General features: G+C 50.1%; 7 protein-coding genes across 7 annotated transcripts; 2 read left to right on the top strand and 5 right to left on the bottom strand.

Moving 5' to 3' along the window:
- Nucleotides 1-750: 750 nt before the first annotated feature.
- Nucleotides 751-3,648, bottom strand: PV05_03318 (uncharacterized protein; the record flags this gene model as incomplete). The annotated part of the gene is made up of 3 exons (XM_013463952.1): nt 751-1,349; nt 1,405-1,800; nt 2,526-3,648. The coding sequence occupies 3 exons, from the start codon at nt 3,646-3,648 to the stop codon at nt 751-753; spliced, it is 2,118 nt and encodes a 705-aa protein (XP_013319406.1).
- A 1,274-nt stretch (nt 3,649-4,922) lies between these two features.
- Nucleotides 4,923-9,085, bottom strand: PV05_03317 (uncharacterized protein; the record flags this gene model as incomplete). Its single annotated transcript, XM_013463951.1, has 2 exons — nt 4,923-5,788; nt 8,419-9,085. 2 exons carry the CDS (start codon nt 9,083-9,085, stop codon nt 4,923-4,925), a joined length of 1,533 nt encoding a protein of 510 aa, XP_013319405.1.
- A 1,040-nt stretch (nt 9,086-10,125) lies between these two features.
- On the top strand, nt 10,126-11,493 carry PV05_03316 (uncharacterized protein; the record flags this gene model as incomplete). Its single annotated transcript, XM_013463950.1, has 1 exon — nt 10,126-11,493. The coding sequence occupies one exon, from the start codon at nt 10,126-10,128 to the stop codon at nt 11,491-11,493; it is 1,368 nt and encodes a 455-aa protein (XP_013319404.1).
- Nucleotides 11,494-12,265: 772 nt separating this feature from the next.
- On the top strand, nt 12,266-14,443 carry PV05_03315 (uncharacterized protein). Its single transcript, XM_013463949.1, has 2 exons — nt 12,266-12,831; nt 12,878-14,443. The coding sequence occupies exons 1-2, from the start codon at nt 12,361-12,363 to the stop codon at nt 13,961-13,963; spliced, it is 1,557 nt and encodes a 518-aa protein (XP_013319403.1). The 5' UTR covers nt 12,266-12,360; the 3' UTR covers nt 13,964-14,443.
- A 4,257-nt stretch (nt 14,444-18,700) lies between these two features.
- Nucleotides 18,701-20,732, bottom strand: PV05_03314 (uncharacterized protein). The gene is made up of 2 exons (XM_013463948.1): nt 20,157-20,732; nt 18,701-20,103 (listed from the first exon to the last, which is right to left on the bottom strand). The coding sequence occupies exons 1-2, from the start codon at nt 20,625-20,627 to the stop codon at nt 18,988-18,990; spliced, it is 1,587 nt and encodes a 528-aa protein (XP_013319402.1). The 5' UTR covers nt 20,628-20,732; the 3' UTR covers nt 18,701-18,987.
- Nucleotides 20,733-21,828: 1,096 nt separating this feature from the next.
- On the bottom strand, nt 21,829-22,918 carry PV05_03313 (uncharacterized protein). Its single transcript, XM_013463947.1, has one exon. It carries the CDS (start codon nt 22,845-22,847, stop codon nt 21,993-21,995), a length of 855 nt encoding a protein of 284 aa, XP_013319401.1. The 5' UTR covers nt 22,848-22,918; the 3' UTR covers nt 21,829-21,992.
- Nucleotides 22,919-23,019: 101 nt separating this feature from the next.
- Nucleotides 23,020-26,194, bottom strand: PV05_03312 (uncharacterized protein; the record flags this gene model as incomplete). The annotated part of the gene is made up of 5 exons (XM_013463946.1): nt 23,020-23,845; nt 23,994-24,366; nt 24,417-24,736; nt 24,810-24,999; nt 25,222-26,194. The coding sequence occupies 5 exons, from the start codon at nt 26,192-26,194 to the stop codon at nt 23,020-23,022; spliced, it is 2,682 nt and encodes an 893-aa protein (XP_013319400.1).
- Between the last annotated feature and the right edge of the window lie 165 nt (nt 26,195-26,359).

Here is a 26,359-nt window from a genome sequence, read left to right as displayed (position 1 = left end):
TCCTACTTGTTTTTCTATTGTGTTTGCGAGCCTGCCGACTGCGTGCGCGAGCCCCTACCATGCCCACGACAGCTGCATTGCATCTCCAGGACGCCCTGGCGCCCCTCATTGTGTGATCGATCCAACCACCCCAGCACCCTAGCTCTCAGCTATACCCAATATCCCACACTTCAAAATAGATGCACCAAGCTATTTCGAATAGAGGGAGGGCCTTTCTGACTCTCGGTTATTCTTGCGTGCCCCAACCATTTGCTCACCACGCTAACATGTCATGGCTCAGAAAGCTGCCCCACAGGCGCGGCGGCGGCACCGGTGTGAGTGAAGAGTCGCCTCATGAAGAGTCGCTCGCTGGTGGTTGAGGAAAGGCACTGCGGATTGTCAACGACAAAACGGCGAAGAAGAGGAACGACCACATTTCCAGAAGGGATTGAAGGTCGGTTGGTGATGAAGAGGGCGGATAGTTGGTCGAAGGGTGCCTTTGTTCAAAAGGGGTTGAAGGTCGGTTGGTGATGAAGAGGGCGGATAGTTGGTCGAAGGGTGGTGCCTTTATTCAGAAGGGACTGAAGGTCGGTTGTGATGAAGAGGGCGGATAGTTAGTCGAAGGGTGCCTTTATTTAGAAGGGATTGAAGGTCGGTTGTAATAAAGAGGGCGGATAGTTGGTCGAAGGGTGCCTTTGTTTAGAAGGGATTGAAGGTCGGTTGGTGATGAAGAGGGCGGATAGTTGGTCGAAGGGTGCAGGGTGCCTTTGTTCAGCACAGAGATGCATTCGGCTTCCGGTCTGATGCTTTGTTGTTTGCCCACAAATTATGGCATAGATCTTCGGCGCAGTGGCCATAGGCCCATAGTGTCTCGTCCTTTTCTCGGTTGTCGGTGGCTTTCTGACCAATGTAGTCAAACCGGTACAGGTGGCGGCATTTGATGCACGGTTGGTAGATTTTGAGGATGCTGCCTGCTCCAGCCAGGACCTGAAATGCGCCTCCTTGTCTTCTCAGGTGCTTGAAGGCTTTGAACCGTTCGTCTTTCAGCTCGCGGCTCATAGTGGGGCCACCCTGCTGCCATTTGCCGTACGCTGCCTTCACTTTTGCAAACTTCTCTTTTGCCGTCTCTGTCGAGGCCAATCGGAAACGGTTTCTGTGCATCACTCGCAGCTTGGAATTCACTCCTCCCTCATACCGCATATACTGTTTCTTGCCCTTCTCTTCGAAGGATACCTCCCATTTGGCTGCGGAAGCTGTGGTAATCATGCCACCGGGCACAAAGCATATGAAAACTACACTGGGCAACCCGCAATGGTTTGTTTCTGTGAAGTTTTTGCCGAATTTGGCTTCGAAGGCCAGCAAAAATTCATCTATAATCAATCAGTCACCAAGAACATGCCAATGACAATATTGCCGATCACGTACAGATATTTTCAGGCACCTCGGGGGTAGTTTTGTAGAACAGTTCAAGAAGAAGCTCGATTGCCGACGAGTTGGGTATTTTGTTTGTGTCCTTAACCTTCTCTTCTCGAGGGGGTTTGCACTTGAGGGTGTCCAAAACTTCCCTAAAGACTTCGAAGGTGTCTGACAGGTCTTGTGGCGGTTCTCTTGAAGGATCCGACTTCAAGACAATATTTTGGAGTGACTGTGCTCCCTTCCAAACGAAATCGAGGACTTTGACAAGTCGCTGGTATGTCAAGTATGCTTTGGTGCCATCATTTTCGGAAATCAGATCCTCCGCACATTGGGCAATGCTGTACATATTCTTTACGCCCGCGGTAAGGATTTTGATGTTGTTGTCGTAGGAGAGGGGGTCCATTTCTGTCTTCCAAAATTTTTCCACCGAGTCAATGATGCTCTGCGAGCGGGAACCAGCCATGATAATGAGAAGGGGTGCAGAACACTGGCATCTTGACATCGAAGCGCTTCTCTTATATACCACTTGCCGTCCATAGCTCAAGTATGAGTTTTATTCTATCGTGAAACAGCTCACGATTGTTGTCTGAGCACTGGCTTTGTTGAAATGGTGGCTAGGTTGAGATATCTGTCTGTCTCACAGCTTCGATATGCAGAGCTTGAGTCAGGTCTTTGATCTCCATCGAAACTTTCGATTCAGCAGGCTTTGTCCCAGAGCAGTTTGAGTCGACAGGTTCTACAAATGTTTCAACTGCTGCCCTCGCTCTCAGCTTTAGGTTGAGAATCACCCCTTAATCGTAGGCTAGCCCGTCGGCTACACCTTTTACTCATAGCAGATATGGGAAACTGTTGCACCGGTGATCTGTTCAAGTGAAATGTTTGAGAGCATTGACTTCCGTCTCGAAATATGGAAGACAACCTCAAGGGTACTGGTGGCAGGAACTTGGAATTTCCATTTGATCTGTTTTAATTGCACAAAGAACCTTTGTTCTTTTTCTAATTGACATCAAAGTACTTTCCCACCAATTCACTGGGATTGAGTAACTTGACTCATTGGCGCCATTGTGGAACTGACTTGTCTAGAGACAGTGTTCCAATCAATCAGTACCTAGGTGGCACTGGCGACTCACTGAGCCATGAGCGTCCTTTCACCACCCCGTTTTCTGCAAGATAGCTCTGGAAGCGAGCGTGCGTTGCGAACTGAACTTGTGGGGGACCCGTGTCTGGAAACAGCGATACCTTTGGAACGCTGGAGAAGTCAATAGTCGGCGGCCAATCTCTTTTGGTGGATCGAGGAACTGGTTCTTCAGACTCGTTGCCATCGAAGCCTACGCCGCCATCGAGCTGACGCGCCTGCTCTTCTCTCTCACTTAGACCGAGCACTTGGGGGAACCAATCATCTATTGGCCCCAGGCGGAATGCCTCGACCTCCATCGGTCTATCGTCCCACTGCCTCCCAAATCGCTCGCGGAGCGATCGGGTTAGTGCTTTGTTGGTCTGATATTCAAGCTCGTCGTAGCCGTCGTCGAAAAAATCTTCCTCGCCGTCCCTGTCCTTGTAGCGATCCACCACCATCCAAAAGCTCTTGTCAATTGGATGAAAGACAAGATGAAATGGAGTATAACCCTTGATAAAATGGTGGCCCTGTTCGTACTTTCCCTTTTTTGCAAAGCATACCAATTTTCCCACAGCGAGGCCGAACCGCAGAGGGAGAGTACGTTCTTCGGTATCAGAGTCGCGCTCTACTTGAAGAGCTGGGGTAAACTCATGAGTATACTCCATTAACTTCTCATTCTTGACATCTATAATGCCACGTTTTTTATCCCAGGCAGCATTCATTGGCTGTAAATTGAGTACAAGGAAAAGTTTGTGAGTTTGAGTGTGAAGGATAGGTGTATCAAAATCACGACTGTGCGAACCTCTGTACAAAATCTCGGAGAGAAAGTGTTCAAAAAGCGTTTCGTCGTCATGAGTGAAGTCGAACCGGTGAAGCCATTGAAGACGTTCTTTCAAACAACCCAAGCCGTAGCTTGGAACCCTTGCGTACGCATCATTTATCTTGCTCAGTATCTTTTTGCGCTCACGTTTCGCCAGGAACGCCATCACCCGGTGGCTGGGAGGAGGTATATCGGGTTTATCACGAAAGTAATCGAGACGGAGAAGTTCGGGCTGGAGAAGTTCGATGGAATTGAGATATTCGAAGGCATCGGGAGGTAATGTCGTTTGTTCCTTGGCTTTCTCCGTGGAAGCCATCGTGGTTTGACTCTCGCAGGACACGAGGAGATTGGGAGGGACGATAGTAATTTCGACTTGCAGGGTTGGATGCGAATTGGATTGAAGTGATCAAGGAATTATGGTGCCAAGAGGAGGCAAGAGCGAAGAGATCACAAATATATAGAGGTACAAGAGGAAAGATTCACTCGGAATGTGTTCGACAGACGAGCACGAGAATACAGTAAATAGAGGCAATAAAACAAAGAGCTCGAATCCATGGAGTGTCGGATGCGTATGTGCATTCCTCGAGAACAAACCCCAGATCGCCGGATTGGGAAACGTTGTCCTTGGAGCAACGCATTCGGCGTAACGTTCTTCGACCGACCGTTTCGATTTGTGATTCATTAAGCAGAGACGGAGGTCTTTGTATTGCATAGCGCCGAATCAGGTAGAGAATCGTGCGCTACGCCGCCACCAAATTCCACACATTCCATTTACCCTTTGACACTCAAGCCATTCTTTTTGTTCGGTGACCCACATTCTTTCCTAACATTCCCGAGGGGGATGTTGTGGCCGGGAAAGTGTGTCCATCGATCGCCCCAGTAGGTCTCTCTCTCGTGCTTCTCAGTCTGCTGCTCTTCGTGCTCTCCCTCATGCTCGCCGCTTTCGATTCGTCTTCCCTAGCATTAGGACTCTTCGTAGCTCAACATTGTCCTTCGTGAAATACGCCCGTACATCTCGCTCGAATTTGACACTCGCAATTTGCACCCATCCCATGTCTTCCTAACTCATACAATCCGAAATGGGACATTATTCGGGAGAACGAAAACAATAGAAGTGTCACGGCTAGAAGTAGCCCTGCTAGTAGCGAGCCCTGCTCCTGGTGCAGTCTGAATGAATGGATGGTGTTTGTAATGCCGAGTATGGTTTTTCCGCTTGCATTCTTTCTCCCAGTTGATTAAGGCTGGCCACGGCTGGCCCATAAGCCTTGACATTGTTATTGCTCGACGTCGGGCCTCCCCATTATCGGTGTTCTCTCCAAGGCTTCCCCCAGCCAAGTTGCAGCCTCCGCTGTCGGATCGCTTAAAAAATAAGCGCGCCTGTTGGGCCATGAAAAAATTATCAGGGCGCTGAATTAGGAAGGACCTCTTTCCTGATTAGGCATCTCGATGTCTCCTCGCGGCACGACACCGGCACCTGTGACTTCCTCCCAGTACCTAGGTAGCTAGGTAGGTATCTATCCATAGATGGTGCTGTTGCTGTAGGCTACGAAAGGAACTTCGGGACTTCGACATTCGCTGTTGTTTCCATCATCAGCCACTCCTTTCTCCCAAAAATTGACGAGTTTCCCTCAACAACTGCTCTGCGCAGAAGGCCCAAAGTCGCCCGAGACCGTTCCGAATTGCCGTCCTCATAGCTGGGAAATAATACCATGACAATGGCTGGGATCGCTGTACACCGATGGAATTCAAATCTTGTTTCAGATCGCTCATCGACTCGTATCGTCCCTGCCAACAACCCGTAATTATGGGGCGGAAGCGTAGATTTTCCACGGATGGAAAGAGTCGTTGGCGACACATGTCCTCCACGTATGACATTCTTCCGTCCTGCGACATGTGCTTAGTCTCGTTGTAGAAGGGCGGTGCGCTTGTCTCGATTTCGAACACGGTACAGCCAAAAGCAAAGATATCAGTTGCTCGGCTAACAGGAGGATCCGGATACTCTGGGGGTCGATAACTGTACTCGTCATAGTTCGCCAATGCTTCTTGGTCGTCAATTTGAGAGCCACCGAAGTCAATCCACATGGCGACATCATCCCCGGAGACAATAGTGTTGGCAGCGTTGAGATCGGCGTGGAGGACGTTGTTGTCATGCATGTGCTGCAAACCACGGGCAAGTCCACTGAGCCATTTTTCTTGCTGTTCATTTGAGATGTCGCCCTCTCTTAGTATATCTCGCAGACATCGTCCCGCCTGCAGAACAATTGTTCTGTCTTGGACATCAAGCAATTCCACCACATTTGGATGCTTGCCTAGTCGCCGCAAAACGTTGCATTCTCGGATGAAATTCTCGTCGTTGCCGCTATATATTTTGGCAGCTCGATTGCCGGTGATGATTATTCTAGCAGTTGATCCCTGAATGAGCTTCGGCATTTCCCAAGTTACCACGGTTGATGAATCTGTTGGCATGCATGTGATGAACGAGTTCATAAGGTGATACAGAAGCATACTACTGCCGCCAAAGGGGGGAATTCAATTCTTATATGGAAAAGCTGAAAGGGGGTTAAATGAAACGCTAAATCTCATTTGTTCCTGTTATGCCATAAGTGGCGCAATTAGGCTTGCATGACCTTATGAACGCGAAATTAATCCTTCTGCCTGTCGCCTGCGGAACGACATGGCTTTGGTGTATTGACACATGGTATTGGGTGGTATAGCTGCGAAACTCCGAGACGCATTCCGATGTCGTCTCCAGAGCAGGCCAAGGAAGACTACTTATACTGTCCCAGGTTCTAGTAGATACAGTTGATGAGGTCATATTTAGCCAGATTGTTATATACCTGGTTTCCTTGTGCAAAAGCTTGCACAGGGCGAGTAGAGTCTGTACAAGCGGCACCCAATAACATTCTGACACGATTATCTGCCGCCCGATTGTGCACAACCTGACCCTGCACGTGCGAACTGTTCGCCGGACTGGCGCACCGAGCGAACAGCTGCCAAAAGAGCCCGCTCGCCTACAGAACCATCGGCCAGCGGCGCATACCTCGAAAAGCTCGCAGGAAGACAGCAGCGCACCCGGATCCCAGGATGAGGGTTTCCGCAACCCCGGCGAGATGGGGGGTGGAATGCCGAGTTTCGAACCATGATTTACAACCTGCAGCGGCAGCTGGATCAGCAGCGGAAAGACTTTGAACAACAATAAAGGGATGCGAGGAATAGAGAAGCTATGTTGGTGACTCAGCTAAGAACAGCAACGAAAAGACTCTGAGCAGCAACAAAAGGAGCTCGTACAGTTGCTCAAACAGCAGAGTGATCAGATCAAACAGCAAAATGCACAGCTTAAAGAGCAGAGTGAACAGCTTACAGAGCTTTTGCTGAAACGATGGCGGTCAGGCCACTCACGGTGGCATCTTGCACCCTGGCCACCAAGTGTACTTCAACCACCACAACTGAACAGACCATAGCCACCACCGTCAAAACCTCCGGACTACTTGAATCGAGTACTTCGATCCTTGCACAATCGGCACTTTGGGAGAACTGGATATCGACTTCGAGAACATCAACACCGCCCTCGGTCGCATCGGGCGGCAAAGACGAGTGCCACCTGCAACAGCATCCCCACCGGCAAGGCAGTAGCTTCAATCGTTCCAAACAAACCTCCCCTCGAACCCAGCTCTGAAGAGTAGCTTCAAGCGTTCAGACAAATCTCCCGTCGGACCCAGCTCTGTAGAGTAGCAGATATGCCTCCTGCAATTGATCCACCCTTGACACCTGCAGCGGAGAGGCCAACAACGGGGAAGGACGTAGGGCGTACCAATTCGGAGAGGTCGCCTGTGCCGGCAACAATTGCTGACAAAGGGGTCAGACAGGAGTGGTGGTGACACTGGAAAAGGCAAATATCCGGACCGCCGTAGCTTTTCACTGCGACGGCAGCGTTCAACACAGGTAAAGAATTGATAAAGGATTTCAAGATCACAGGAAGAACGAAGATGAGTGAAGAACTGATTGTCGTGCTGTAATCCGTCTTTTCGTGCTTCGCAAGTATAAGAAATTTGACATCAGACAATTGCGGCCCTTATGAACTGGATCAAGTCGATAAGTCAGCTTTGTCAAGGATAGAGTTCGGAGGGCTCTCCCTCAGCTCACCTGCGCTCCCCCTGGAATTTTCAGCGTCGAGCGGGCTGAGTCCTCGGTTTTAGCCCTTCGCGCTCGTGGGAAAAAAAGGGTTGACACCCGGCGACAGGGCACGTCGGCGTCGTTACAAGGGATTCTCACTTCCTGTCTCACTTGAACTGGACGCAGTTACGGTGATTCCCAGAATCGGCCCCCGATGACGACAGTGCGCAGGGGGGGAAATGGAAAGTCGTCTTCACGACCCACAATTTCGTCCGGACGAGCGTGGTGGGACAGCACCAGCAGCTATGATGATATTCCGCGGGCTGAGGTCGGCATGCGAAAAGATACTTCAATGTTGGAGAGAGTGGCATAAAGTGACGGTTTCGCCGAAAACCTCGGTGCAGTCTTCCAGTGGGATATGTCTTCGAAGGAAAGAATGAAACTCCTGGTGATTCGAAAACGGACCGACCGGTGACGATCCAATTCTGTGGTCAAGACATGGCCCCAAGTCCACAGCCCCAATTACTCCTTCCTTTGGTGGCTTTAACCACGGAGTTGCTCAACAAAACCAGCGAGCTGGCGTACAATATCCTCTTCGACCTGCGTAGACAAACATCCACCTAACCACGCCTCTTGAAGATCAGTACCCCGTATGAATTCCAATTCAATAAACAAGCTGCCCCTGACATGATAAGTTCGAAAGACCCTCGGAACCGGTATGGACGTATGTTTTGAAATGTATTCCAATGCTTTGAGTTCTGATAACTCGCATGGACCCTTGATAATTCGTTTGCGACTGACTCGAACAACGAACCGCCCGTAAGCACGAAAAACCCTCCTGCCTATCCATAGTCGCATCACTAAGTAACGACTCATACTGCGAAGCATTTCTGTAGCAAAGAAAGTGGAATGTCGTAGGCACCATGAACACGAAAGTTCAACGTCTTGAAAAGTGAAAGGACAGCGGACAAACAGTGATTAGGAAAGTAAGCCGGACAGTGGTAACTTTTATCCGCTCCGAATGCCTCGGCACAATCCTGAGCAATGCTTGGCGATCCCTGTGGCCTGGCCTCAAATAGGGCCTGTTGCCGCTCCCACAGTTCCAGCATCAGAGTATGCATCCAAATCCACTCGTTCGGGAATGGGTCCAAGTATCGGTCAACCCAACAATTCCAATCATCCTCGAACCGGCCACAAGCAAGGATTGCACGAGCGTATTCCCAGTAGCTAGGATACCATCCTGCAATTTCCCAATCTAAGAAGGTGATTTCGATATCCAAATCGGACATGATCCGGACCAAGATGTTCTTCCGCTGCAAGTCTCCATGGGTGAGGACGGGAGGATGGCTGCCCAAAATGAGTGGCAAGTGACGCTTGAAGAAGTCTGCTTTTCCCTTCAGGTGTTCTGAACTTAGGCACTTCTTAATAACGGCATCATTCAGGTCCGACTCCGAGTCGAATGGGCCATCGAGTCCTTGGTTTTCGACCCCAAACCCGGTCCAGAAGATAGGCTCGCGGAGAGGTTTGTTGCCAAAGCTGCAATAGGCTTTTGGCGACGGGATTAAGCGGAGCTCATCGATGTAGCTTTTGACTTTTGATGAAATTGCTTCCTTTTCGATGTGGCGCAAAGGAGGCCACATATCTTCCAGCTGGCACCCGCCATTCGCTCCATAATGATGTAGCATTTGCCGGTGACACTGTCTTGAAAGAGGGCGTAGACATTTGGTACTGGGTCTCTGACAAGCATTAGAAAGGAAGATGATGCGCCGTCACCGATGGTCACCAGGTTGTGCAAGCATGGCGATGTGGCCATGTTCGATGAAGTCGTCAAGATATATGCCCGACATGAATGTAAAGACCCGAGAGACACAGTCTATGGCTTCCTGGAACTAATACCACCATGGAAAGAAAAGCTTGTGGTAGGTTATGAAAACAAGTCTACGTTGAAAGTCTTCGTGGACGCTGCGAGACTCGGCTTATTGGAGAGAAAATTGCACGGCGGATTGCATGTGGCATTTTGTCTGTGGTAGGGTCGTGATCGAAGACCCGGCGCGGTGGAATGATTACACCGGTCCTTTCACCGGACGTATCTGACTTTAATGTTTGTAGTTGTGGAAGGACATGGTTTCGAACGTAGTCGTCGAGGTAGGAGACTGATTGAAGCTGCGGAGGAAGCTGATCGAATTGGACACCGTCGATGAATTCGGTGGTTAAAGAGAGGCAGCCTTCGAGGTATTCAAGTCGAATTGGCGTTGGGACAGGAATGGTCGTCCTCGCAGCGACGAATTCTAAGGATATGAATTCGTTGATCAAACGCTCTGCTGACCGCCAAGGTGGTTGCGCGATACTGTTGACGTCTGTCCAGGAACGGATCTCCGTTTTGGTGAACGTGTTGGAGCTGGAAGCAAACCGATACCTTCGTGCTTGAGATTGTTCCTCCCAGAGCATTTCGGCCGCCACAGAGATGCGTATAAAAATTGATGTTTTTGCACGACAATTTGTGAGCGCTCACGTGTGTGTGGTCTTCAATGCACCAGCGGAAGTGTTTAGATCCGTTATGCCAAGAACCTCATGTGCCTTTTCATCTCGCCACTATTTCTCCTCAAGCCCCTTTGCATCTTCACCTCTTACAAGCCTTGTATCGAAACTCTACGGGACCGGTTTTGCGTAAGTTCTAGCTATGCTATTCGATCATGTGGCCGAAGAACAACAGGAGAAGAGCTTCACGATCTGGGTGCAGGCCCTTCTGCGAAACTCACCAGAGCATCTGGCCATGCATCTCGCAGCAACACATCGCGCCGGAAAACCGATAGCAGCGTGCCACTGGAAGAATGGCTCTTTCAATATCTGCTACAGGGTCAAGTACGACGACGGATTCCATGCCATCGTTCGATTCGCCGCTCTAGGGAGGACTATCTACCGTAAAGAGAAAGTTGATAACGAGGTTGCCGTCATGAAATACTTGCGTCAATACACTTCCATCCGGGTTCCTGATGTTCTGGGAGCTGGGACGTGTTGGGCAGGGCCCTATATTGTCATGTCTTTCGTCGAAGGAGAATCATTAGCCACATTGCTCAGGGACCCGCTCCAAAATGGCCGACCAGTTCTGAATCCTCAGATAATTGATCGAGCCGTGAAAAGAGCCTATCGGGAAATGGCTGAGCTGCACCTCCAGCTATCAAAGCAAGAGTTTCCGCGAATTGGTGCACTGGAATATAACGGAGAGGGTTTCACCGTCACCAAAAGGCCTCTAACTTACAATATGAACCAACTGGCAACTTCGGCAAATCTCCCACCTCAAGCATTTCCTACACACCCTTTCGACTCTGCGAACGACTACTTCACATCACTTGCCAATCAGCAGTTCTCTCAGCTCCAGCACCAGCGTAATGATGCAATCGCCGATCAAGATGACTGCCGAAAGAAATACGTGGCCCGGTGCTTATTTCGGAAAACTGCGCATAACGTCTCGACGGAGCATTGCCACGGCCCTTTCCGTTTGTATTGCGACGACTTCCGACCGTCTAACGTCCTTGTTGATCTACAAAATCTTCATATTACGGGTGTCGTCGATTGGGAATTCACTTATGTGGCCCCCGCTGAGTTTGCGTACATCGCGCCCTGGTGGCTTTTGCTCCAAAGCCCAGAGGACTGGGAGTCTAACCTCGATGAATTCGTGGAGCGGTTTGTGCCACGCCTTCGTCTCTTTCTCGACGTTCTCCGCGAATGTGAAGATGAGAAGGCGAAGGAAGGAAATGGCATCCTAGCAGATTCGCAACGTCTGTCCGAGCGTATGGAACGGTCATTCGATACTGGGATGTTCTGGGTCTGTCTTGCCGCGAAATATAGCTCCATGTTCGACGAAATATACTGGACCTTTATCGACGAGATGTACCACGGACCTTTCACATCGATTGAGGATCGAATTGGACTACTGAGTGAGGAGGAGAGACTGAATCTCGATGAGTTTGTCCGTGCTAAGGTGGAACATATTGCAGAGGGACCTCTGGAGATATACTATAGTGTGGACAATTTGGTGGACCTCTGATGCCCTCCTGTGTAATTGCCAGGAGAGAAGCCTTCGTTGTTAGAAAAGTTGAGTTCTTTTCAGTTCCTGGAAGAAAAGCACACATATGAGACGTTTCAGGATCAAAGGGAACTCTCTCTCAATCAGCACAGATACCGTAAATGGCTAGCAGGAACAGTAATGATAGCCTGGCTGAGAGCGTGCTGTGAGGCCGCAAGATTTGGTGCAATGAGTCCTTGTGGTTCTATTCCTGCGCCCGCCTACGCCCACAGAGATGTAGCGACAACTGGCTGGCGCAGGTTGTTGGAAGGAACAAACATTTCGAGAGATCATATTATGGGTCGCTACGCTGGGCCGCACCACTCGGCACACCTTCCTATCTGGCCCTTGCAGACATCCGCGTCGTCAGAATCTGTGGATTCGCTCAATTGTTTGAAGGCAGATGGAGACGGTTGCTGGTGCGATTGATAATCTAGGCGCCTGTCCTCCCTCCTCCCGGGTGTTCAAGTATACATTTAAGTCCTGAGCGTTTAGCAATCACGTGATGGAACGAGGCTGAACTGTCTCTTGATTGGGTTGGCTTAATGGCTGGCCCACAACGAGTCACCTGAAAGATGGCGGCCATACTCCGTATTGGGGGTCGAGTCTGGATTGTTCAGGAACTCGGCGCCACTATGGCTCTCGCCGAACCTTCCCCATTTAGCTACTACAAGAAGGCCTGAATTTGCCAAGCGCCTACAGCCGAGAACGCCAAACGCGAGAAGTCATCCATGAGTAACATAAGCTCCCATAAACCTCAATATAGCGGTGCAGGCTGTTGTCACACGTCCCTAGCTGTTAGACTTTCTGACTGCTTCCTCCAAGAGTCGCGGTCTGGTGTTAACCAGGATGACTGCATCACCGCGTGATGCCTGCCGTCACGAGCTATCTACCCTGCGAGCAGCGACTCCTAACTGCGGTATCTTAGAAGAAATCGAAGAAGAGGATGATAATATGCTTATCAAATTACAAAGACCTCGTTTGAGAGAGGAGTTTCTCAATACCCTTGAAGAACATACATCCGATATTCGTGGTATTGTCTCTGACCACCTGTCACTCAGCCAAATTCAGCAGTGCAGAATTTCAGACAGGTCCCAATGGTTATATGGCGATTTCAACGCTTGCATCCCAATAACCGTCACCAACTGGCGGGAACAACGACTTCTACTGAGATGTCCGTTTCCGTATATGGTCGGAGACGTATCCGGACTGGACGAGAAAGTTCGATGCGAAGCCGCTACGTTTGCCTGGATATCAATTAATTGTCCTCAGGTCCCTACGCCCAGGCTATGGGGATTCGGACTGCCTGATGGCCTAAGTGTACGATACTCCAACTCTATTCGAGCAATCGCTTACTTGTACTTAGTTCAAGCCTATCAGATGTTTACCATGGTATCGACGAACCCTTGAATATCTCAAGAACTGCTTTTGGTCCTGGGTTTTACGAAGGCCATATTATACTCCCTTTATTCCGACAAACCCACGGTATTCATTAAAGTCGGGTTATCTCCTTGTAGATTTTATTGAGAAAGAACACGGGACTATACTTTCTAGTATATGGCCGCCAGATTCATACGAACAAAAGCAAAACTTCTACAAGAGTCTATCGAAAGTGATACTGGATTTGGCGCGCTGCCCCTTGTACAAAATTGGCTCATTCACTATCGATAACTTCGGTGAGATGAGCCTCAGCAATCGCCCATTGACCGCTCGGCTTCCTCTACTCGAATGCGAAGATATACCTACCAACATTCCACGGGATCGATGTTACACTACCACGGATTCATACCTCCATGATCTTCTCGATTGTCTCGACATGAAGCTAAAGCATCAACCCAATTCAATCCACGAGTACAGTGACGGCGAGGAACAAATGGCTTGCCTCACCACGTTGCGTTCGATTTCTCGTCATTTTGTTCTAGAAGAGTTCCAGAACGGCCCATTCTACTACGTTTGGACAGATCCCCATCGAAGCAACATCTTCGTCGATGAATCATACAGGATCACTTGTCTCCCAGATCTCGAATGGTTCTGCGCTCTGCCAGTTGAGGCACTACATCCTCCTTTCTGGCTGAGTGGGCATCCCATTGATGATATCGTGGATAACAAAAAAGAGTATGATGACATGTGTATGGAATTCATGACGATTCTTGAACGCGAGGATCACCACTACACTGTTCAAGGTTCTCGATCTTGTAGCAAGGCCATCCAAAAAGCTCTCGGCAAGGGCACACAGTGGTTCTGGGCGTGTGTCAGCCAGCCTGGTGCGACATTCCATCTATTTTTCGACCACCTGCAGCCTCGATACGCTCCGACACATTGGGACGGACCCGAATTCCGAAGCATCATCTCTCGATACTGGATTGAAAATGCGCCCAGATTCATTGAGCAAAAGCTTCTTGAACATGAACACTATCTTGGAGCCCTTAGGGTCGCAACCTCAACGGCATGATACGCTGAGTCGGTGTGAATGTCATACAACACTGGCTCACTTTTGCTCTGCCTCCTGGCGGCGCTTTCCTTCTCTCTCCTCCCTAGCCTTCTTATTCTGCGCCCTCTTTTTCTTGACCGACTCGACCGATGACTCTATTTGCTCTTGAGTTTTGCTCTTGACAGGTTGTTCGGTGGCAATGGCAACTGAGCCACTGTGGCCAGAGTAGGTGGAAGATGTAACAGATTTGTGTTTGACTGTGTCATTTTGTGAAGTCATCGTTTGAGGTTGTTTTTCTATAGGTGTTTTATCGGGTTTGAAATTACGGGTTCAAGCACATCTTCCAAGTGGGCATTAAATACCTTTCGTCTCTTTCATAATATCGAGTGGCAGAAGATTAGTCGCTTTGCCTCAAGGTGCAGTGCTTGTCGCGACTGGATATTGCTTTGAAACCAGTGCTGAGCGGCTTGCCGCTGCACAATGTTTAAAGATCATGCTGACAACACAGCCGCACTTATACGCTAAGCGCCAAAGCTTGACGAATAACGCGGGCTACTGGGGGCAAGAGCTTCTCGCTCCTCGGGGGAAGAAGCCATGGTCGTGGATAGCACCGATTCGTACGATGGAGAGCTAGAGCCTGGAGAGGAGGAGGCAATCGTGCCCCAACAATGAGGTTGGGCATGAGGCTGCCTAGTCGTGGGGAGGGCAAATGATACACCAGACGGCACTAACGAAGGGGGTGAGTCTCGCCCATGATGGCCCTTGTCGTGGTCGGCATAACCATGATGGGCACGAGCAGCGGAGTCGCCTGGGGGATTTGCCTTATTGACCCCAGCACTTTGGCATGGGACTGGCTGTCATGCTCGCCTCAGGTCTGGCTGTCTGGCGTCTGGACCGGTCTTTGGCGATTGGGAGCCTTCTCGGTGAAGGCGTTTTGGGGCCCCAACGGGTCCGGGAAGTTGCTATCAAGCACGGGAGTGGCTATTATGCTCGCCTTGGGTCTGGCTGTCTAGAACGGTCTTTGGCGTTTGAGGGTCTTCTCGGTGTAGGGGTGTTGGGCGCCCAACGGGTCCGGGGAGTTGCTATCACCTCTGTCAAGCGCTGGCCACCTGCGAGTAGGGCACTCCAAGAATGCGATAGGTGGGTAGAATTCTGTCTTGGGATGGGTGTTTGGGTACCGGCAGCTAGGATGGACTGAAATCAAGGAAAGTGAGGCAGCGGAGGGCTGGGTGGGACTGTTTCAATAGCGAGCCAGGCCTGGCGGTTTGCTCCTCACTCCTCACTCTTCGCTCCTCACTCTTCGCTCCTCACTCTCCTCGCTCCTCACTCCCCTTCGCTCCTCACTCTCCTCGCTCCTCACTCCCCTTCGCTCCTCACTCTCCTCGCTCCTCACTATTCACTCTTCATTCCTCACTCCTCACTCCTCACTCCTCACTCCTCACTCTTCATCTCTCGTATTCGGGCTGACCGGTGAGATGTGCCAACGTCGCCTATTTGCTACGCCCCATTGTGACAACGCACGACAAGCATAGTCGTTAATGAGGTCAAGAGCCCTATAATGGAGACCCTATGTAGGCGTGCCTAGCACCGGATAACCAAAGAAACCTATATAGTCTGACCGTTCCCCGGGTCCTTTGATAGTTCAACAAGCCCTCCCTTGGAATTACATCTCACTCAAATTTGAACTTCTGCAATTATACTCGTCTCAAGTTCTCTCAACTATTGCAATCCAAAATGCCACAATACCCTTGCTACTATGGGAATGCTTCTTCAAGCGTGGAAGAATTCAGAACGTGCTATGTCGTGTCGGCCAACAAAGCGGACTGGATAATGCATGACCAGACGCACGAGCAGCACGAGCAGTGGATCTGTCCAATCTGCGGACGCACATTTAACAGTCGGGAAAACATGAAAAATCACCTCTCAGCGATCCACAAGAACGATGACTGCGAGGATCTGATCGATCAATGGCATGTTCGAAAGAATCACCAACTATCTTTCTTCTGTCCCGGCTGTGACAGTGTCCTGTATCATGGTTTTCAGGGTCTGGATGCGATCAATTGTCGTTTTGCTCACCTATTGCAACACCTTAAAAACCCACAAGGACGGAGGTATACTCGCCAAGTTGGACCTCAGACTTATGGATTCGAAATCGTCGGGGAAACGGGAGAGATGGAAGATACTGCAGGAGCATAGCCGTCACCACAAGAGAAAAGGTGTGTTGCGGCAGGGACATGAGATTCTCTCTTTCTCCTCCGGCGGCAACCGACATCGCCCAACCACCCCCCAGCATACAGTCAGTGGTTCGGACCTTGAGGCCATTTGGGCCGGGGGGGGAATGTCGTTTCTATCGGCAGTCTCAACAAATACGAGGTCGAGGTTGGGTGCTCGGGCGGGCACGAACAGGAGAAGAAATATGGGATGATGGTGCGACTTGTGAGCATGATGAGATGGACAAGGCAATGGACTTTCTTACTTGTGGGCATATTGAGATGGACAAGGACAAGGCAAATGGACTTTCTTTGAGACTTTCTTTGATGTCTACGACTGAAGGTAGCTTCTGATTTGGAACCCCTAATGCTCTCTTTCATTATCATCAATCGCTTCTACACAACTGGCGTCCGTCTCACAACAAATCATGCAGTCAATTCTGCCAAATTCAATTCTTTCTCATGGCAATCCCAAGCCTGAAACCTTCAACTTGTGTGAATATTGCCGGGCTGGCAGCCGCTCACTTCTTTGTCCTTTGGTCCCAAGTGTGCAGGTTTCGTGGAGCTGTTTCAAAGGCGTCAATCGTGCACGCTGGTCTGCCATCTGCAATACAATTGCTGGAGCCTGAGCCTCCAGTCTGCCGCATCAACGTTGGGTTCCAACCTGCCGCATTCGAATGTCCGTGTCTTATATTTCCAACCGGGACGACTTTGCGTCTGCCGCCTTTTGTGCAATCTCAGGTCTTCTGCATAACCAGAGTTTTCACATCCAAGGCTCCCAGTTGATCGTGCATCCTCTTCTAGACTGTGGTCGTCCCGGACAGCAAAACCAAACAATACTCCGTGTTTAGCCTGGGGCTGATCGAGCGCAGTAAGCAGGGTCTTCTTTCTCTGGGTCCCGGGTGTATCAATCGTGTTGGCATCAAGGAGCAGATCGTCCACCTCAAAACGTGCATTGCTGCTACGGTCCTGGATTGGGTGCATTGCTGTTCTAACCTGTGCTCGAGGCTGCCACCCTCACAAGACCTATATCCTCGACTCCTTGGTCCGTGGGTTCGAATGACAGCGGCGCCGCCTTCGTTACCGAATGACCGGCTCCTGGAGGCTAGGCCCGCGCTTCAGGGGGAAGCCATCGTCCCAGGATGGTTCGGCGAAGAGATTGGGGAGGAATTCGCTTTTGGGCAGACGCCGCGAAGGGTCTGGCACTCTGTGCTGCTGTTGGCGTCTGCACAGCCGTGTCCCTGGCAACCGTTTCATGGGCTCCTTCATCTTCAACGGAGGGGGTGAGTTCCTATCGACCTTTATTGCGGGCGCCTCGCCCAGACTCGCCAGCGGCTGCGCGCCATGATCACATTTTCTGCAACGGGCACCTCGAGTCGTCCACCGTCCAGCGCTGTTCCGGTGTAAGCGGGCACAGGGCCGATTGCCACTCTGTCCTCCCGGATTGGCGCCTCGGCTCCTCCAGCGTCCATGTCGAGCTCGTTGCGCAGGCGCACGCGGCTTGCTTGTCGTCATGATGTTCTTGATGTGAGTGCAGCAGCAGATACGGCCTTCAACACAGACCGAGACCAAGCCTTAGGAAAAAAGTGGGTTGGGCCGAGTATCACCGTTCACGGCGGTCCTGGTCAGCAACGATGACCGTGAGTGTGCAAGTGGCTTCAGTCGCGGATGGCGCCTGTGCCTTGAGTATAACATATAACATGCCCGGGCCGTCGTCGGTATCCATGTGTGCATTCCCACGTTTGACTGGTACGTGGTCAATGACGGCCCCATGAATGGCGCCCATCGGCTCTCAAGTCGCACGTAAATAGACTCGAATGTGGCCTGTGGTCTGTGGCATCTAGCGCTAAGCAAAACCACGGTGAAGTCTGAAGTCGTAGGATGTGGCCCCTGAATTTTGAGCCCAGAGGCCATCTGGAAAACACGTTTAACCGCCGGAATCTCGACGCTCGCTCACCTCCTGCCCCACGTGACGCTTTCGCTCGGGCTGGCTCACGTCAGGCTCATCGCCAGCGCCAGCGCCAACCCAGACCAGCCCAAACCCGGAAACCCGCAGGTTTAACCCGACCCATATCAAGGCCTAGAGGCGATAATAGAGGTTTGGAAAGCGTGCGCCACCAGGAAGACTTACTCGAGACTATAGTAGTATCGAGGCGGTCCTCGACGCTAGACCGCCGCCTAGGAGAAGGTTTAGGATTCTATAGTGGGCGGACGCTTGTGCTGGACGATCTAGTGTTTTCGGTGATGGACCAAATCCTGTAGCGGGAAGGGGTGCTGTTACAAAAATAACCTGCCGGCCACAGACGAAGCAGTGGGCGTATTGGCAGTTCCATTCATTTGCATGCAGGTTGCATACACCCAGTCCCAGCAGCGATCACAGCAAACAGCGATAATTACACCGCCTCGCAGTATTTGTGCCAAACAGGGCCGCCAATCAGCAGATTACCTTCCTCCTTCCTCGCGTCGGCAACTCGAACGGGGTTTATAAAAGGACATATGCACACTCTGCTGTTTTACTTTTGATGTGAGTTTTTATCTATCATCCGGTCCACCAAAGTATTTCCACATCCCATCTTTACCTAGTTCCCACCATCACAGACCATCCCATCTTGCTGAACATGGCAGATGATCGCGAGTCCGTCACGTCGTCGACTTATTCCGGTCACAGTGGGTCAGGCGAGACCGCCACGATCGCCACCAGTAAAGAAAACAAGCCCCAACCCCCTGGGACAGACAAACTTTTGTTCAGAACATCCGACGAGGCTAAGAAGAAACGCGAAGCGAACAAAGCCCCGCGCAACAAGGAGGCCGAATCTGAGAATTAGGGAAAAGGACTCAGACTGGTGTGCTTATTGATGGACCTTGTATAGATCGCAACTGACTGAGATAGTCGCTCCAGTCGCGGCGTTTTTGCTCGACAAATCCCACAGTGTCAACTCTCCAGTATCTGGCCACAACATCCTGGAATATACCGGCGTCCTCTTCCGAGTGAGCAAACGCAAAAAGAGGTTGGATTTTGTGGATGAATAAATTGTACGCGATCCGCGGGATTTTTATTGCGGTCACGTACCAGTGCTGTTTTCTCCGAAGAGAGTCTCTCATTGCTTGAGCATAGTCACGAGGACGAATTGAGAATGTTTCCCCCTCATCTTCTTCTTCGAGGATCTGAAGGAATTCTTCACAGGCTCTCTCGAAGTTTTGTTCGTTCTCTCTTGTCCCTTCTCCATCAAGATCATCGAGCTCGTGTCCAGAGAGCCAGAAGGGTGGATGTTGCATTTCCATGGGCAAAACACAGCTCCACTCAATGTCCACAATACCTGTGATGTGGTATTTTTCGTCCACAAAGAAATTGCTTTCGTGCAAATCCGTGAATTGGAAGATGGGCGGCTTTCGCTGTAATGGCGTATTCCTGAATCTCGAGTACAGTGCCCGTAGAGCGACAATGGTAGCCATCTGACCTTCCAAGTCGAGTTTACTTCGGGCCGCATTTGGTTGATGTATCAACCGCTGATCGTGGCAGTCTAGGAGGTCAAGGAGGTACGAGTCGGTAGATGAGTAACAGTAGTCTCGGGGGATTTGCGTCTGGATACCTGTATTTTCGAGTACAGCTAGGCCCCTTGTCAACGGTCGATTGCTTAGACTCACTTCTCCGGAGTCGTGAACCGTGAAGGAGCCGATCCTGGATAGAGGGCGCGACAAGTCGAGAAGGATCCCTCGCAAACTCCGGAAAAGTGTTCTCCGATGTTCTGGGGTGGGTCGCTCTACCGCACAGAGCATTCGACCTCGCTCTTCCTCGAAGAACTGCATCACCAAATAGCCGCTCTTCAATGAGACATGGCTTTGACAGGGAACGAATGGCTGGAAGTATGGTCTTCGGATGATCCATGACCAGCAATGTTTCAGACATGTTGAAGCTCGCTGGTACCAGGGCGCGTGCTCCAGAGGTGAGAACTATCAACTGTGAGTTGATCCATAATCGAAAGAGCCATGCCGACATTACTCACATGTAGGCCGCCTGGGAGTCCAAATCCCCAGAGATGTGGAATGGGAACGCGAGGGTGATTCCGAGATAGGTGAGCAAATGAAGCTGCCTCACAACGGAGCTTTTCTTCCATCAGTGCAGTCGTGTGTAGACCGCCCAGCCGGTGAGGAAAAGGGCACCTGATCAGGACCCGTCGCGCATGCCAGTTGTTGATGAAGACAGGGACACAGAGGTTGAATGTCCCCTTATCCAGCCACTGGGATCTTTCTGCAACTCTACATGTCTGGTGTGATGTCAAGTTCAGATGTTGAGCAACGATTGCTTCGATGGCAGGTGTCTCATTTTCAAGATACTCGCAAAATTCCTTTCTCAACCGATCCCATTCCACGTGTATCAGCATATCATCGTCTTCTTCCTCAAGCTCTTGTATCGGTTCTTCCCATTTGCATCCCTCTTCTGTCTCATTTGTTTGATCCTCTGGCTGCGGCGGCATGTCGAGGAGTCAACGTAAGCCAATGTTGGCCGAAGGGCAGGTACACAGTGAAAACAATCGGAAAGTAGTCAAGCGTGGCAGCCTCAGTCACACATTCGAAGAGCTCCAACGTGGAATTATTGAGATTGTTACATTCAGAAAACCGTCGGGCCTGCAAAGTGACTGGGGTCTTGTTTCGGAAGGTGCAACGAGAGAATCAACAAACTAATCCTAGCCGGTTCTTTAAGTGGTCTTAAGTGTCAAGATCATCTAATGGACATCGACAGTAACCTACCCAATTAGAAGTCAGATAGTAGTCTTACGATAGTCCACAGGAGTTTGCCTTAACCCGTTTATAATATAAGGGATTATTTTATTTATCGGCGCGTAGTTAAAGAGAGTAAAAAGAGAAGAAAGACTAACGTAGATTCGTAATCGAGGAACGATCCTATAAGTAAGATTTATAGGGAACTCGAGAGTAGAGTAAGACATTTTAGACTAACGGCCATTACGAAGGTAGTGGAGGAAACGCGTTCGTACTAAAACGATAATTATACCTTCGTATAAATAATCTAATTATAGAAAATATATAATTAAAGAAGATTACGTTAGTAAAGGGCCTCTAAAGTATAATCGCCGTAGTAACTATATATAAGCCTATACATAAAGGTTTAATTAGTAAGATACGTAAAAGTAGCAATAGTATATAAAAGAAAGACTAATAATATACGTTCAGTTAATACTTCTAGGGATAGTAAGGCGTCGTTAGAAAAGAGAGATTAAAGAGAAAAGTGAATCTACGAGGCTTACGTTAAAGGGTTAGACGTCCCTCGAGATAAGTTTAACCGATAGCTAATCCCTAAGTTTTCTAAGATTCCCCGAGAGAAGAGACTAACGTAGAAATATATCGAGAAGTTAATTGTAGAAGACTTCTTAACGCCTTAGAAGAGAGAACTATTCCTAGAGATAATGTTCAATAGAGAGGCTACCTTATCTTACACTGGGAATTTGAGAAAAGATCTGTGTCACTCCGACCGACAAGTATGCTCCTAGTGCGGATCTTGATTGGCAAGGTTGACGATTCAACTCGACTTGATGCGATCTTGCGTCAAACCCCTGTGAGGGATGGCATGGAAGGTTGGAACTGCGTTATGTGGCTGAAGGAAGCCCTCGAGCTTGTTAGTAAGGACAAAAAGGCTCTTGGAACAAGTGTTCTAGTGTGGGATACTGTTCGCAAAACTGCAATGGATTACTGTAACCAAAAGAAAGCGGACGGTCGGTTTTCATCGGCGAAATATAATCCAGAGAAAGTCCCAACATATGACCTTCTGGAGCGTAAGGAGACAACTTCTTGAGATATACGGCAAGTTGAGAAGGACATAGCGGTCAGAATTCTCCCCACCATCTCTGCCTAATCTTCTCCATCTTGAGAGCTTCAGGCCAAGGCTCCAAGAATTTATCAATATTTTCACCCCAAAACATGTTCCTTGGATTGACTTGGTGTGCAGTTGTATACTCCCAATAGGGAGGCCACCAGCCAGCAGTTTCCCAATCGATAATTCCTGTTATATCCTCTCCATGTACCCAGACATTCAAGCTGCTCAAGTCACCATGACTTAAAACAGGCCGACCCCACTCCTGCTTTTGTAGTTGAATCATTTCCTTGATGTCTGGGTATCCAGGTGGGGCTTCCTCGATACCATTACGAAGGAAACGGTGAAATTCATCGGTGTTAGCGAATGGACCAAAACGGTCCAGTCCGCACGGTAACCTGCAATCCCATAGTGTTCCTCCGTCTACACTGGCTATTTCGTTACCTGGCGCTGGTATAGATCGCATCTCGAGGACTAACTCTCGTAGACGGTGCAGTATCTTTTCCCTAGATGGATCTGATAGATTCTTCCAGGTCGACGCGAGGCTTCTCCCGCGAAGCCTTCTCATTACGATGTACGTAATTCCGTTTCGTTCGAAAGCGCAGGACACCTTGGGAGTTGGGATCGACGTATGCTGTTGAATAAACTGGAGCGTCCGTGCTTCTGAGAGGTTTCGAGATATGCCATACTTGATGCAGAGCCAGGGATAAAGTCGGATAACGGAGGGCGTTTGGGAGAGACGGAGAAGCCGTACAGCAAGCAAGACTAGGAAACGACGGACGCGGGTGTTGTTGATGGATGGCGACGAGGGAGTTCTGCCAAGGTCGGAAGACGGATCGGGCTCTAGAGGCACTTGGTGTGTTTCCATCAAACATGAAGTACGTCTTGCGTTGGGATGTTAAGGGCGCCAGTCCTCTCCAGTCCATGTTTTACTCTGGGGAGCGAGGTTGGATCGCCAATGTGGAAAGTATTCCGAGCCGAGACTAGCAACTATTAGTAAGATAACTATGTGCACAATTCCCAAGCGCAAGAGCGGCAACTCAATTCGGCCTGAATAGGTCATCTTCTGAGAGGTTCAGCTGTTCTATGTTATAGCACACCATCCTGGTGTGAGGATGATCGGATCCCAGCGATCTTTCAAAGCCAGATTCTGCTTCTTCATACATTCGCCGGGCGGCTGCAAACTCTCCTCGTTCAGCACACAAAAGCCCATGATTGTTGATCACGCCGAAGATGAAGTAATGATCTTTTCCTAGGGTTCGACTCATGTCAGCTTCCACTTGGACATACATTTCCTGCGCCTCATCCCATTTATGCTGCTTCGAGTAGAGGTTAGCCATATTGTTAGCTGTGCCAAGGACATGGATGTGATGCGGTCCAAGCAAGCGTTGGAGGCCGGACATCGTGTGTTGGTACATGCCCTCCGTCATGGATAAATGACCTTGCAGGCACAACAGAGTTCCCGTATGCATCGTCGTGAGAAGGGTTGACGTGTGCTCCCGACCCAGCGCCTTCTCGAATCCGGCCAGCGCTCGCGAGTACATCTGCTCCGCCTCTTCCAGTCGGCCGAGGTCAGCATACAAGGACCCTAGGTTGTGGACTGTGTTGAGCGTTGACTTGTGCTCCCAACCCAACGCCTTTTCTCTCCCGGCTACTGCCAGGAGATACATTCGCTGTGCTGAATCGAGTTGGATTTGACCTTGAAGCAATTGTGCCAGGTAATCGATCTGATCAAGGCGTCTAGATATCGAATGTTGCTGATCCGCCACTACAGCGAATCGTCCATGGACGAGCCGCATCGCGTGTCCAACGAATAGTTGATATCGACTGTCAGACATATACTCCCAGTCGTCAGCTCCAATGTGGCTGGCCACAATCGAATGCTAGCCAGTGCTGGCTCCAGTCAACCTCGCGATTCAGTCCATCCAGAGTCCAGTCATGTACACATGTGTGAAGGCTGTAAGAATCAGTTTCGTGATGTGTTTCCACCAGGCAATATCTTGTCAGGACCAACATCGCCTCTATAAATACGAACTTTTGACTGGTCAGTTCTCGAAACCACGATGGCTGATTGGAGTCTTTGCATCCGCTCAGTAGCTCATACCAGATGTGCTGGTGGTCGAGATATGCCAGAAAAGCGAGCAGTCGGGCAGCTAGAGGCATCTCGTTCTCGATTTGTGCCAGTGATAAACTCCATGTCGTGTATAGGGTGCGGCTAGGGTACTCAGGGAGTTGGCTGACCCGTGTCTGGCTCACTTGCCACACTTCTTCATATCGCTGCAGATATGTGGTACAGTCGACAGGCGTTTGCTTGAGAAATGCGCCGGCGGTGGCCAGTGCGAGTGGTAAGCCGTCGAGTCGACGAGCCAACGGAAGACTTCCCGGATCTAGTAAATAATTAGCGAGTGAAGCTGTTGTCTAGGAAAAGGTCTTTTACCGAAAGAGATGGTTAGCCGACCCGATCGAGAGGCAAGTATTTGTAAACCATCCTCTTCTTCCGTCAGATGTTGGATTTTGATCTGTTCGCCCACAAGATCCTCTGGCGTTCGAGTAGTGATGATAATAGAGCCGTGAGCCACGGCCGGATAATATTTGGTAATCTGATATTGAGTTGGTTCGTCGTGATTATCGAAAATCAGTAGCCACCGATTGTTATCTGGCTCAGACAGCCAGTTTGATACGACAGTGTACATCTGGTCATCATCAAGCTGGTTGACCGTCGCTGGACTCGAAATACGATTTGCCACCTGGCGCACGCTGATTTTGAGAGTTGCTTCGGACGTCGCATTTAACCAGAAGATAGATGAATAGCAAGTGCCATATTGTCTACGCGTATGCGAGGGTCAATTGCGTTTTGCCGATGCCACCCATCCCTCCCAGAATGAGCACCTTTCGAGTTAAGTCGGCACTTTTAGATGGTTGTAGGACTTTCTGCATCTTCTCCAGTTCGGCTCCTCGTCCGATAAAGAGTCTTTCAGCTATATCAGGAGCATCATAGAGGTTCAATCCTTTGTCATACTCTACGTACAAATTAGCAATTGGTCCAGAAAGACAGTGGAGCCAGGGCAAGAGCGGAGAGTATTGAATCAATGTAGGCAGGATATGATTGAGAATTCCAAATCCTATCTGTCTTGAAGCTCAACTATTCTCCCAGTCATTCCCGATGCGTCATGGTTTCCCTGTCACAGGAAGCGTAACGGGCTCTGCACTGCCGCTTGTCAAGGGATAAATAGGTCACTCACGTGAAATCTCCACCACGGTGGTTGCGTTTGGTATTTTGGTCACTTCCTGCGCCGCTATGGCCGACAACAGTTCTTTCATATATGCTGCCGCCGTTGCTGCCGCATACGGCTGCCACTTTTTGTTCTTATGTGAATCGGCATAGTCGCAAATGCCACGAATCACCAGGCACGGAAACGAATCCATCAATCCGGCAACTTCCATTTCCACACACTTTATCTTCAACACTCGTCTCAACTCCTCCCGTAATACGGCATCCTTGACCACCGTATTGGCCGAGCCGATGGTACCGTAGTGAAACTTGGGGCTCGTATTGCGGCGATCGTCTCTGTCAACAACCCGTTGCTTGTCACAATTCTTGCAATTTGGTCCGCCTGGATGAGGATAGTCCGCTTGGAACAGCTGATCTTGTTGTGCCCCAGGGTGGGCGTATTCTTCCTCCATGACCGGATTCTTGTGCAGCATCTCGGCGAGATATTGTCCCACTTGTGAGCCTTTCCTTCGGTGAGCAGCCACCAGGGATTCCACACTATTTCGGAGGAGAAGAGGGGGCTTATTCAATGTGCCGGTCCGTTCGAAGCCACCACTCGTCGAGTATTTACCCAAGTCATATTGTACCACTCCACCAAAAGTGGACGTTGGCTTGCTAATCACCACGTCTCCCAATCGAATATCATCACCATCCTCCTCCGGATCAGGTACGCCTCCGCCAATGCCGACGAGCAAGCCGAAGCGGATGGCAGGAAAATCGTTCAGCAGTTGCACGGCGACAACCGCAGCCGCGTTGTTTCCAACCACTGGGAGCACTGCAACGACTACGTTGTGTTCTCCCAGTTTCCGCAAGGTATAGCTATTCTGCTCGCGCACGGTTGGTAGGAGGGGGTGTATTTCCTCCAGCATGGCTTCGACGGGAGCCAGCTCCACCCCCATGGGGCAGATACAGGCCACGGTGTGATCTCGGTGAGAGAGAGGCATCGAGAAGGATATCAGGCAGGAGGAATTGGTGTTGATCGGCTGGAGGATCTGGAGTTTGGCGGCACCTCACGATCAATAGAGATCAGGCTGAGATGTCCTAACACGAATGGACACGCACGTTGGGCGTCTGCGACAGTCCCGCGGCTGTTGAAAGCGCTCTCGATA

This window comes from Exophiala xenobiotica, assembly GCF_000835505.1.
Source record: "Exophiala xenobiotica strain CBS 118157 unplaced genomic scaffold supercont1.2, whole genome shotgun sequence".
Classification (NCBI taxonomy): Eukaryota; Fungi; Ascomycota; class Eurotiomycetes; order Chaetothyriales; family Herpotrichiellaceae; genus Exophiala; species Exophiala xenobiotica.
The sequence above is the reverse complement of the archived record's forward strand: the minus strand, read 5'-3'. Positions and strand labels throughout refer to the sequence as shown.

Bases quoted from the DNA above. Each gene is read 5' to 3' on its own strand.
- PV05_03314 (XM_013463948.1), bottom strand. From the start codon at position 20,627: ATGCCGCCGCAGCCAGAGGATCAAACAAATGAGACAGAAGAGGGATGC. The intron at 20,104-20,156 runs GTGAGTAATGTC...CACAGTTGATAG, and splicing joins GACTCCCAGGCGGCCTACAT to TTCTCACCTCTGGAGCACGC.
- PV05_03315 (XM_013463949.1), top strand. From the start codon at position 12,361: ATGACTGCATCACCGCGTGATGCCTGCCGTCACGAGCTATCTACCCTG. The intron at 12,832-12,877 runs GTACGATACTCC...ACTTGTACTTAG, and splicing joins GACTGCCTGATGGCCTAAGT to TTCAAGCCTATCAGATGTTT.
- PV05_03313 (XM_013463947.1), bottom strand. From the start codon at position 22,847: ATGGAAACACACCAAGTGCCTCTAGAGCCCGATCCGTCTTCCGACCTT.